This window comes from Ranitomeya variabilis, chromosome 5, assembly GCF_051348905.1.
Source record: "Ranitomeya variabilis isolate aRanVar5 chromosome 5, aRanVar5.hap1, whole genome shotgun sequence".
In the NCBI taxonomy this organism is placed as follows: Eukaryota; Metazoa; Chordata; class Amphibia; order Anura; family Dendrobatidae; genus Ranitomeya; species Ranitomeya variabilis.
Genome location: NC_135236.1, coordinates 684439740 through 684452206, shown reverse-complemented (window position 1 = coordinate 684452206; position 12467 = coordinate 684439740). Strand labels below are relative to the sequence as shown.

General features: G+C 51.7%; 1 protein-coding gene across 5 annotated transcripts in view; it reads right to left on the bottom strand.

Moving 5' to 3' along the window:
- SOX5 (SRY-box transcription factor 5) overlaps positions 1-12467 on the bottom strand; it is a 311081-nt gene that overhangs the window by 137204 nt on the left and 161410 nt on the right. For all 5 annotated transcript variants that reach the window (XM_077267202.1, XM_077267204.1, XM_077267205.1 and 2 more), the window contains 2 exons: positions 1768-1940; positions 1614-1682 (listed from right to left, as the gene is read on the bottom strand). In XM_077267202.1, the coding sequence (XP_077123317.1) occupies positions 1614-1682; positions 1768-1940 (242 nt within the window). The remainder of the gene's footprint in view (positions 1-1613; positions 1683-1767; positions 1941-12467) is intronic.

Genomic DNA, 12467 nt, shown 5'->3' with positions numbered 1-12467 from the left:
GATACTGAGCGTCCTCCTATGATCAGTGGCAGATACTGAGCGCCCTCCTATGATCAGTGGCAGATACTGAGCGCCCTCCTATGATCAGTGGTGGATACGGAGCGCCCCTCTATGATCAGTGGCAGACACTGAGCGTCCCCCCTATGATCAGTGGCAGATACGGAGCGTCCCCCTATGATCAGTGGTGGATACGGAGCGTCCCCCAATGATCAGTGGCAGATACTGAGCGTCCCCCCTATGATCAGTGGTGGATACGGAGCGCCCCCCTATGATCAGTGGCAGATACTGAGCGCCCCCCTATGATCAGTGGTGGATACGGAGCGCCCCTCTATGATCAGTGGCAGATACTGAGCGTCCCCCCTATGATCAGTGGTGGATACTGAGCGCCCTCCTATGATCAGTGGCAGATACTGAGCGTCCCCCTATGATCAGTGGTGGATACGGAGCGTCCCCCTATGATCAGTGGCAGATACTGAGCGCCCTCCTATGATCAGTGGCAGATACTGAGCGCCCCCCTATGATCAGTGGTGGATACTGAGCGCCCTCCTATGATCAGTGGCAGATACTGAGCGTCCTCCTATGATCAGTGGCAGATACTGAGCGCCCTCCTATGATCAGTGGCAGATACTGAGCGCCCTCCTATGATCAGTGGCAGATACTGAGCGCCCTCCTATGATCAGTGGCAGATACTGAGCGCCCTCCTATGATCAGTGGCAGATACTGAGCACCCCCCTATGATCAGTGGCAGATACTGAGCGCCCCCCTATGATCAGTGGTGGATACTGAGCGCCCTCCTATGATCAGTGGCAGATACTGAGCGTCCCCCTATGATCAGTGGTGGATACTGAGCGCCCTCCTATGATCAGTGGCAGATACTGAGCGTCCCCCTATGATCAGTGGTGGATACGGAGCGTCCCCCTATGATCAGTGGCAGATACTGAGCGCCCCTCTATGATCAGTGGCAGATACTGAGCGCCCCCCTATGATCAGTGGTGGATACTGAGCGCCCTCCTATGATCAGTGGCAGATACTGAGCGCCCTCCTATGATCAGTGGCAGATACTGAGCGCCCTCCTATGATCAGTGGTGGATACGGAGCGCCCCTCTATGATCAGTGGCAGATGCTGGGCCTCCCCCTATGATCAGTGGCAGATACTGAGCGCCCCCCTATGATCAGTGGCAGATACTGAGCGCCCCCCTATGATCAGTGGCGGGGGGGCATCAGTTTGGTGCGTGGCTTACAGAACTGGAGAAATTCTAGAAAAGACACAAGATACAAATGTATCAAGCGGCATGTATCACTTCCATCAGTGCTGCCCCCCGTCCATACAGGTCAGTGCAGATATCAGACCCCGCTAGAATAAGCCGCAGACCACAGTGACCCCACATTCACAGGGAGCCGCTCCTCGTTTTACTGCTTGCCGTAAGAGACACATTTCTGGGGTCTGGTACTAGAGAATTCACAATAAGGTCGCTGTAGAAGGTGGCGATTTCTGGAAATTTCTATGTAAATCTTATGAAGTGGGTGGAGCTCCAAAGATGGCTCCTCCCACCCACTGAGTTATGACAGAAGATAGGTGTAGGTGGAGATTCCCTTTAAGAAGGGGCCCTCACCTGGATTTGCTGTTGCAGCAGGTTGATCTTGTGCTGCTGTTGCAGGAGCTGCTGCTGTTGCCTCGCAATCTGCAAAAAAAGTGATTTCCGGTAATTATCACCAAGTTCCAGGTCCGCCGGTGTACGATGTGGGTGGGCTGCGGTGCGGACTCACCTGCTCCTGCTGCTGTTTCGCCAGCTCCATCTGCTGCCGCTGTTTCTCAATCTGCGATGCGGCGAGCTTTTTCTGCTCGTCGTGTGCTGCCAGCAGCTGCTCTCGCAGACTGGTGAGCTGGTTTATCATCCCCATGAGCTGGCGCTCCTTCTCCGCCAGGCTTTCCGGAGTCCCTGGAGATGGAAGCGAGAATTAATGGAAGGTTCCGTACATTCTGACACATCATCAGCGACCGACTGCCCCTCTCCCGCAACCACCGAGACCCCAAGAGTAGTGGGCAACATCTAACTCCATGGATCCACAACTGTAATGCTGATCAGGACATCCCCTGGAGGAAGCGCTCGCCGACCTCACACTATCGACTGAGGAATGTCTTGCCAACCTCCAAACATCTACCGAGGAAGTGATCGCCGACCTCCCGCCATCTACTGAGGATGCAATCAGGGATCTCCCACCATCTACTGAGGAGGCGATCACCAATATCCCACCATCTACTGAGGTAAGGCTTGCCGATCTCCTGCCATCTACTGAGGAAGTGATCGCCGATCTTCCGCCGTCTACATAGGAAGCGATCATCTTTCTCCCACCACCTACTGAGAAAGCGATCGTCGATCTACCACCATCTACTTAGGAAGCGCTTGCAGACTTCCTGCCATCTACTGAGGAAGCGACAGCCGATCTACCGCCGTCAATGGAGGAAGCAATGGGCAATCTTACACCGCCTTCGTAGGAAGCGATCGCCAATCTCCCACCATCCACGGAGTAAGCGATACCAATCTACAGGCACCTCCAGAAAAAGTGCTCGCCGAGCTCCCGCCATCTATTGAGGAAGTGAATGCCAACCTCCCACCATCTACTGAGTGAGCGCTCGCCGACCTCCCACCATCTACTGAGGAAGCGCTTGCTGACATCTACTGACAAAGTGATCACCGATCTCCTGCCGTCTACGGAGGAAGAGATCACTGATCTTCCAACATCTACTGAGGAAGCAATCACCGATCACCCGCCGTCTACTAAGGAAACTATCACCGACCTCCAGCCATCTACTGAGACAGTGCTCGCGGAAATCTACTGAATAAGCAATCTCTGATCTCCTGCCATCTACTAAGGAAGTGATAGCCGACCCCCCACCATCTACTTACGAAGTGATCGCCGACCTCCCTCCATCTACTGAGGAAGCGATTGCCGATATCCCACCATTTACTGAAAAAGCAATCGCCTATCTCCCACCATCTACTGAGGAAGCGATCGCCGACCTCCCACCACCTACTGAGGAAGCGATCGCCGATCACCCGCCGTCTACTGAGGAAACTATCACCGACCTCCCGCCATCTACTGAGGAAGCACTCGCCGAAATCTACTGAATAAGCAATCGCTGATCTCCCGCCATCCACTAAGGAAGTGATAGCCGACCTCCCACCATCTGCTGAGGAAGTGATCGCCGACCTCCCGTCATCTACTGAGGAAGCGATCGTCGGTATCCCACCATTTACTAAGACAGCAATCGCCTATCTCCCACCATCTATGAGTGATCACTTCCTCCGTCTACAGAGGAGGAAATTGCCAATCTGCCGCATGCAATGGAGGAAGCGATCATCAATCTCCCACCACCTATTGAAGAAGCAATTGCCAATTTTCCCACCACCTGAGGAAGTGATCGGCAATTTACCGCTGTCTATTCGAAGAAGCACTCGCCAAACTTCTGCCATCCACTGAGGAACCAAAAGTGGATCTCCTACAATCTACTGAGGAAACAAAAGGCAATATTCCACCATCTACTGAGGAAGCGATCGCTGATCTCCCACCATCTACTGAGGAAGAAATCTCTGATCTCCCACCATCTACTGAGGAAGCGATCGCCGATCTCCCGCCATCTATTGAGAAAGCAATTGCCAATATCCCACCATCTACTGAGGAAGGGATAAGCTGATCTCCCACCATGTACTGAGGAAGCGATAGCTGACCTACTGCCATCTACGGAGAAACCGATCGTCAATCTCCTGCAGCCTCCAGAGGAAGCAATCGCCGATCTCCAACCATGCGTGGAGGAAGTGACTGCCAATCTAGAGGTGTCTCTGGAGGAAGCGATAGCTGACATCCTGCTATCTACTGAAGAAGTGATTGCTGATATAAGATCATCTACTGAGGAAGTGACCGACGATCTCCCACCATCTCCTGAGGAAGTGATTGCTGATCTCCCACCATCAACTGAGGGAAGGATAGCCGATCTCATCATCTGCTGAGAAAGGGATAGCCGATCTCCTACCATCTAATGAGGAACCGATCGCTGATTTACCGCCGTCTATGGAGGAAGCGATCGCCAAGCTCCCGCAGCCTCCGAAGGAAGCAATCATCGATCTCCAACCACGCACGGAGGAAGTGATTACCAATATCCAAGTGCCTTCGGATGAAGTGATTGCCAATCTCCTGCCGCATGCGAAGTGATAGCCCAACTCCGCCATCTACTGAGGAGGCATTCGATGACCTTCCACTATCTACTTAGGAAGCAATAGCTGCTCTCCCGCCATCGACTGAGGAAGCGATCGCTGACCTCCCACCATATACTTAGGAAGTGATTCCCGATCTACCGCTGTCTACGGAGAAAGCGATCACCTCCGCCATCTACTGAGGAAGCAATCGCAAATCTCCTGCCATCTACTGAGGAAGTGATGGCCGACCTCCTGCCATCTACTGAGGAAGCAATCGCAGATCTCTCACTATCTACTGGGGAAGCGATCGCTGACCTCCCACCATATACTTAGGAAGTGATTCCCGATCTACCGCTGTCTACGGAGAAAGATCGCCAATCTCCTGCCGCATGAGAAGCGATAGCCGAACTCCGCCATCTACTGAGGAGGCAATCGCTGACCTCCCACTATCTACTTAGGAAGCAATCTCTGATCTCTCACTATCTACTTAGGAAGCAATCGCTGACCTCCCACCATATACTTAGGAAGCCATTGCCGAGGAAGCAATCGCTGACCTCCCACCATCTACTGAGGAAGCGATCGCCAATCTCCTGCCATCTAATGAGGAAGTGATGGCCGACCTCCTGCCTTCTACTGAGGAAGTAATCGCAGATCTCCTGCCATCTACTGAGGAAGCGACTGCGAATCTCCCACCATTTACTGAGGAAGTGATCGCAGATCTCCCACCATCTACTGAGAAAGCAATCGCCAATCTCCCACCATCTACTGAGCAAGCAATTGCTGATCTACCGCTGTCTAAGGGTACCGTTACACTAAACGATTTACCAACGATCACGACCAGCGATACGACCTGGCCGTGATCGTTGGTAAGTCGTTGTGTGGTCGCTGGGGAGCTGTCACACAGACAGCTCTCCAGCGACCAACGATGCCGAAGTCCCCGGGTAACCAGGGTAAACATCGGGTTACTAAGCGCAGGGCCGCTCTTAGTAACCCGATGTTTACCCTGGTTACCATCGTAAATGTAAAAAAATACAAACACTGCATACTCACATTCCGGTGTCACGTCCCTCGCCGTCTGCTTCCCGCACTGACTGTGAGTGCCGGCCGTAAAGTGAAAGCAGGGCACAGCGGCCGGCACTCACAGTCAGTGCGGTAAGCAGACGGCGAGGGACCTGACGGACACCGGAATGTGAGTATGTACTGTTTGTTTTTTTTTACATTTACGATGGTAACCAGGGTAAACATCGGGTTACTAAGCGCGGTTCTGCGCTTAGTAACCCGATGTTTACCCTGGTTACAAGCGAACGCATCGCTGGATCGGTGTCACACACAACGATCCAGCGATGACAGCAGGAGATCCAGCGACGAAATAAAGTTCCAAACGATCTGCTACGACGTACGATTCTCAGCAGGGTCCCTGATCGCTGCTGCGTGTCAGACACAGCGATATCGTATGGATATCGCTGGAATGTCACGGATCGTACCGTCGTAGCGACAAAAGTGCCACTGTGAGACGGTACCCTAAGGAGGAAGCGATTGCCGATCTCCAACCACGCACGGAGGAAGTGATTGCCAATATCCAGATGCCTCCGGACAAAGAGATTGCCAATCTCCCGCCACCTGCAAAGCGATAGCAGACCTCCGCTGCATACTGAGGAAGTGATCGCTGACCTCCCCCATCTACTTAGAAAGCGTTCGTTGATCTTCTGCCATATACTGAGGAAGTGATCGCCGACCTCCTGACATCTACTGAGGAAGCAATCGCTGATCTCCTACTATCTACTTAGGAAGCAATCGCTGATCTACTTAGCTAATCAGCTAAACAAACCTACTTCTCATCTCTCATATCCTCCCTGTCTCACAACCCTAAACAGTTATTCATCATCTTCAATTCTCTCCTCCGTCCCCCAGCACCTCCTCCCTCCCCACTTATCTTAGCTGAAGACTTTGCCTCATTTTTCAAGAAGAAGATTGAGAACATCAGAGACAGTTTTGGTCAACAAGCCCCAGAGTCCTTCCTACCGACTTCCCAGCCCTCCACCTCCAAAACCAACTTCTCCACCATTACAGAAGATCAACTCTCCACTCTACTCTCAAGATCGCATCTCACCACTTGTGCACTTGACCCGCTCCCATCCCACCTCATCCCAAACCTCACCACAGTCTTCATCCCAATCCTAACCCATCTCTTCAACCTATCACTAACAACTGGTGTTTTCCCCTCAAGCTTTAAACATGCCTCCATCACACCTATCCTCAAAAAGCCCTCTCTTGACCCATCCTCTGTATCTAGCTATCGCCCTATATCACTTCTCCCTTATGCCTCCAAACTACTGGAACAACACGTCTACCTTGAACTGTCCTCCCATCTCTCTTCTTGCTCCCTCTTTGACCGCTTACAATCTGGCTTCCGGTCACACCACTCCACTAAAACTGCCCTAACTAAGGTCACCAACCACCTCTTAACCGCCAAGAGCAAGCGACACTACTCTGTTCTCCTCCTCCTCGACCTGTCGGCTGCCTTTGACACAGTGGACCATTCCCTATTATTACAGACCCTCTCATCCCTTGGCATCACAGACTTGGCCCTATCCTGGATCTCATCATACCTAACAGACCGGACATTCAGCGTCTCCCACTCACACACCACCTCCTCACCTCGCCCCCTATCTGTCGGAGTCCCACAAGGCTCAGTCCTTGGGCCTCTGCTCTTCTCCATTTACACCTTTGGCCTGGGACAGCTCATAGAATCTCATGGCTTTCAGTATCATCTCTATGCTGATGACACACAGATCTATATCTCTGGACCAGATATCACCTCCCTACTAACCAGAATCCCTCAGGGTCTGTCCGCTATTTCATCCTTCTTCTCCGCTAGATTTCTGAAACTTAACATGGACAAAACAGAATTCATCATCTTTCCCCCATCTCACGCGACCCCCCAACGAACCTATCCATTACAGTAAACGGCTGCCCACTCTCCCCAGTCCCACAAGCTCACTGTCTCGGGGTAATCCTTGATGCTGATCTCTCCTTCAAACCACATATCCAAGCCCTTTCCACTTCCTGCCGACTTCAACTCAAAAATATTTCACGAATCCGTACATTCCTCAACCAAGAATCTGCAAAAACCCTAGTCCATGCCCTCATCCTCTCTCGCCTTGACTACTGCAACCTCCTGCTCTGTGGCCTCCCCTCAAACACTCTCGCACCCCTCCAATCTATTCTAAACTCTGCTGCCCGACTAATCCACCTGTCCCCCCGCTATTCCCCGACCTCTCCCCTCTGTCAATCCCTTCACTGGCTCCCCATTACCCAGAGACTCCAGTACAAAACCCTAACCATGATGTACAAATCCATCCTCAACCTGTCTCCTCCTTACATCTGTGACCTCGTCTCCCGGTACTTACCTACACGCAACCTCCGATCCTCACAAGATCTCCTTCTCTACTCCCCTCTTATCTCCTCTTCCCACAATCGTATACAAGATTTCTCTCGCGTATCACCCCTACTCTGGAACTCTGTACCACAACACATCAGACTCTCGCCTACCATCGAAACCTTCAAAAAGAGCCTGAAGACCTACATCTTCCGACAAGCCTACAACCTGCAGTAACCACCGATCGACCAAACCGCTGCACGACCAGCTCTACCCTCACCTACTGTATTCTCACCCATCCCTTGTAGATTGTGAGCCCTCGCGGGCAGGGTCCTCTCTCCTCCTGTACCAGTTATGACTTGTATTGTTCAAGATTATTGTACTTGTTTTTATTATGTATACCCCTCCTCACTTGTAAAGCGCCATGGAATAAATGGCGCTATAATAATAAATAATAATAATAATGATAATCTACCACTATCTACTTAGGAAGCAATCGCTAATCTACCACTATCTACTTTGGAAGCAATCGTTGATCTACCACTATCTACTTATGAAGCAGTCGCTGATCTACCACTATCTACTTATGAAGCAGTCGCTGATCTACCACTATCTACTTAGGAAGCAATCGCTGATCTCCAACCACGCACGGAGGAAGTGATTGACAATATCCAGATGCCTCCGGAGAAAGAGATTGCCAATCTCCCGCCACCTGCAAAGCGATAGCAGACCTCCGCTGTATACTGAGGAAGCGATCGCTGACCTCTCCCCATCTACTTAGAAAGCGTTCGCTGATCTTCTGCCATCTACTGAGGAAGTGATCGCAACCTCCTGACATCTACTGAGGAAGCTATCGACGATCTTCCCGCCATCTACTAAGGAAGCAATCGCCAATCTACCACCATCTACTGAGGAAGCGACTGCTGATTTACCGCTGTCTACGGAGGAAGCGATCACCAATCTTCCACCATCTATTGAGGAAGGGATAGCCGTTTGCCTGCCATCTACTGAGGAAATGATCGCCGACCTCCTGCAATATACTGAAGAAGCGATTGCAGATTCTCATTTACAGCACCATGGAATCAATGGTGCTATATAAACAAATAATAATATCCTGCCATCTACTGAGGAAGAGATAGCTTATCTCACCCCATCTACTGAGGGATTACCGATCTACCGCTGTCTATGGAGGACCTGATTGCCAATCTACCGTAGCTTCCGGAGGAAGCAAACGCCGATATTAAACCACGCACAGAAGAAGTGATTGCCAATATCCAGGTGCCTCCGGAGGAAGCGATGGCCAATCTCCCGCCACCTGATGAGGAAGAGATCGACGACCTCCTGCCATCTACTGAGGAAGCAATCGTCAATCTCCCACTATCTACTGAGTAAGGGATAGCCGATCGCCCACCATCCACTGAGGAAGCAATTGCCGATTTACCGCTGTCTACAGAGGAAGCGATCGCCGATATTCAACTACACACACAGGGAGTGATTTCCAATATCCAGGTGCCTCCGGAGGAAGCGAACGCCAATCTCCCGCCTCCTGCGAAGCGATAGCCGAACTCTGCCATCTACTGAGGAAGCGATCGCTGATCTCGAACTACCTACCGAGGAAGAGATCACCGATCTCCCACCATCTACAGAGGAAGTGATTGCTGATCTCACGCCATCTAATGAGGAAGCGATCGCTGATTCCCAACTACCTACCGAGGAAGAGATCACCGATCTGACACTGCGTACTTTGGAAGTGATTGCCGATCTCCTGCCATTTACAGAGGAAGCGATCGCTGATCCCCAACTACCTACCGAGGAAGAGATCACCGATCTGACACTGCGTACTTTGGAAGTGATTGCCGATCTCCTGCCATCTACAGAGGAAGCGATCGCTGATCCCCAGCTACCTACCAAGGAAGAGATCACCGATCTGACACTGCGTACTTTGGAAGTGATTGCCGATCTCCTGCCATCTACAGAGGAAGCGATCGCTGATCCCCAGCTACCTACCGAGGAAGTGATTGTCGATCTCCTGCCATCTACAGAGGAAGCGATCGCTGATCCCCAGCTACCTACCGAGGAAGTGATTGCCGATCTCCTGCCATCTACAGAGGAAGCGATCGCTGATCCCCAACTACCTACCGAGGAAGTGATTGCCGATCTCCTGCCATCTACAGAGGAAGCGATCGCTGATCCCCAGCTACCTACCGAGGAAGTGATTGCCGATCTCCAGCCATCTACAGAGGAAGCGATCGCTGATCCCCAGCTACCTACCGAGGAAGTGATTGCCGATCTCCTGCCATCTACAGAGGAAGCGATCGCTGATCCCCAACTACCTACCGAGGAAGTGATTGCCGATCTCCTGCCATCTACAGAGGAAGCGATCGCTGATCCCCAGCTACCTACCGAGGAAGTGATTGCCGATCTCCTGCCATCTACAGAGGAAGCGATCGCTGATCCCCAGCTACCTACCGAGGAAGTGATTGCCGATCTCCTGCCATCTACAGAGGAAGCGATCGCTGATCCCCAGCTACCTACCGAGGAAGTGATTGCCGATCTCCTGCCATCTACAGAGGAAGCGATCGCTGATCCCCAGCTACCTACCGAGGAAGTGATTGCCGATCTCCTGCCATCTACAGAGGAAGCGATCGCTGATCCCCAGCTACCTACCGAGGAAGTGATTGCCGATCTCCCGCCATCTACAGGGGAAGTGATTGCTGATCCCCAGCTACCTACCGAGGAAGTGATTGCCGATCTCCCGCCATCTACAGGGGAAGTGATTGCCAATCTCTGCAGTTGCAGGACCACAGGGGTTCTGTCCCTTTAAGTGGTACAGTCCTCTCCTCTGAATTACTTGTTTGTTATGTTCCTTTATGGAACACGATGTTTTGTCGGTGAATCCTGTGGCATCCGATGAGTAACGATTTGCTGATATTTTCCTTTAATTTAAAAAAATATATTTCCAGAGAAAAGTGAAAAGGAACATTGAGGATTGTTACAAAAATATCTGGAGGTGCAGAGAGCGGCTGACAGCGTAAAACCCCGACACTGACCATCAGAAGAATGTGGAGGGGCAGGAACACTGCTGCCGATCACACACATCATCTGGATGTACCCAGCGCTCACTTACATAACACATCCTGCTGAACGGCGCCCTCTGCAGGATCACGGCTACCTCTCGGGCACATTAGCGATACATTTACATGCCGATCGCTCTCCGGTCGCCAGTTCTGCTGTTTACTTCTTAAAAGCCTCAGCGAATAATTACAGCCCATTGTCTATAATTGTGTCAAAATGGAAAAACCGAGCAAAGGGGACGTGGAGCGCGAAAGCGGAGCGCGCTAAATATTGACTGGATCGTTCCTGGAATACATTGACCAATTGACTTGGGTTCCAGTAATTACGGGGCAGCGCTCTCCTCAGCACATCGGTAGCACAGGGGTCACACGCATTAATGTAACTAAAACCGACGATTCTTCGGAGCGAGTGGCACACAAATATCACTGAAATGTAGAAAATGAGCCCAACGCGGCACTCCAGATCCGTCATTACGGCTACTCAACGGCACGGCCACGAAGGGCTGGAGACCGGCTGCTCATCACCCCGGACAAAACCGGACAATGTGAGACCCACAGGCGGACCCGCGGTGACACCGTGCCGACACTCAGCGGCTCCCGACAGGACGGTGCTCACCGGAGGGGACGGTGCTCACCGGAGGGAACGGTGCTCACCGGAGGAGATCCAAAACCAGGAAAGATCAATTGTCCCCGCTCCTGGGAGATGTTCCCCATAATCCACACATTAACCCCGCGGTGGAGCGCTCGCTGCCATTCAGGACCACGCCAGCACCGCCAGGATTAATGTTTTATTGTCTAATCCGTCACCAGAGACGGCAGTACCTTCATTACAGAGATCTGACAACTGATCCTATCCTCCAGTCACCTCCAGAGCTGCACTCACTATTCTGCTGCTACATTGTATCTAAGACTCCAGTCACCTCCAGAGCTGCACTCACTATTCTGCTGTTACATCTTGTGTTATCCTCCAGTCACCCCCAGAGCTGCACTCACTATTCTGCTGTTACATCTTGTCTTATGCTCCAGTCACCTCCAGAGCTGCACTCACTATTCTGCTCTTACATGGCGTCTTTGAGGCTCTGGATGCGACTGGAGTGTAGGGCATGATATCTAGCACCCTACGGTGTTTTTGGGCCCCCGGTTTGTACCAGTTAGGTGGGCTACACGATCCCCTATGAGGGTCTGCAGGATTTGTTCTCCAGTAAGTCGGATTTTCGTGTCCTCCTGTAGATGCGGATATTGGGGCGATGCGTGCGCTCCAGACCTCACGTTCTGAGACGGCGGAAACATCGGCGCTAAACATTATTTCTATGAAACATCACGGCCGGTAGGTGCGGCCCCCCGGTGGGATTCACACATGGAAGGAGCCAAATTCAGTAATCGTCCGAACGCAGCGTCAGGAGCCAAAGACAACGTGTGTGAACGGCCCCCGAAGACTGAGCAGGAGGGGAGGCAGCGTGGACACATCACAACCAGGTCCCCCGCACAGAAAAGGAGATCTCCAGGGGGATTAATTAGATCATCCGCAGCAGCGAGCGGCGCCGCAACACAAGAAATCATCATTTACTAACAACCAGAAACACAGAAAACTTACAAAAAGAAAAAAGCGAGAATAAGAGCAAATTACAAAAAGCGCTAAGATTACACCAACCCTGCACTGAGCGCCCCAGTACTGGCTGATAACAGAGAGTAATAGACTGTAGGCTCCACCCCCAGTAATGGCTGATAACAGAGAGTAATAGACTGTAGGCTCCACCCCCAGTAATGGCTGATAACAGAGAGTAATAGACTGTAGGCTCCACCCCCAGTACTGGCTGA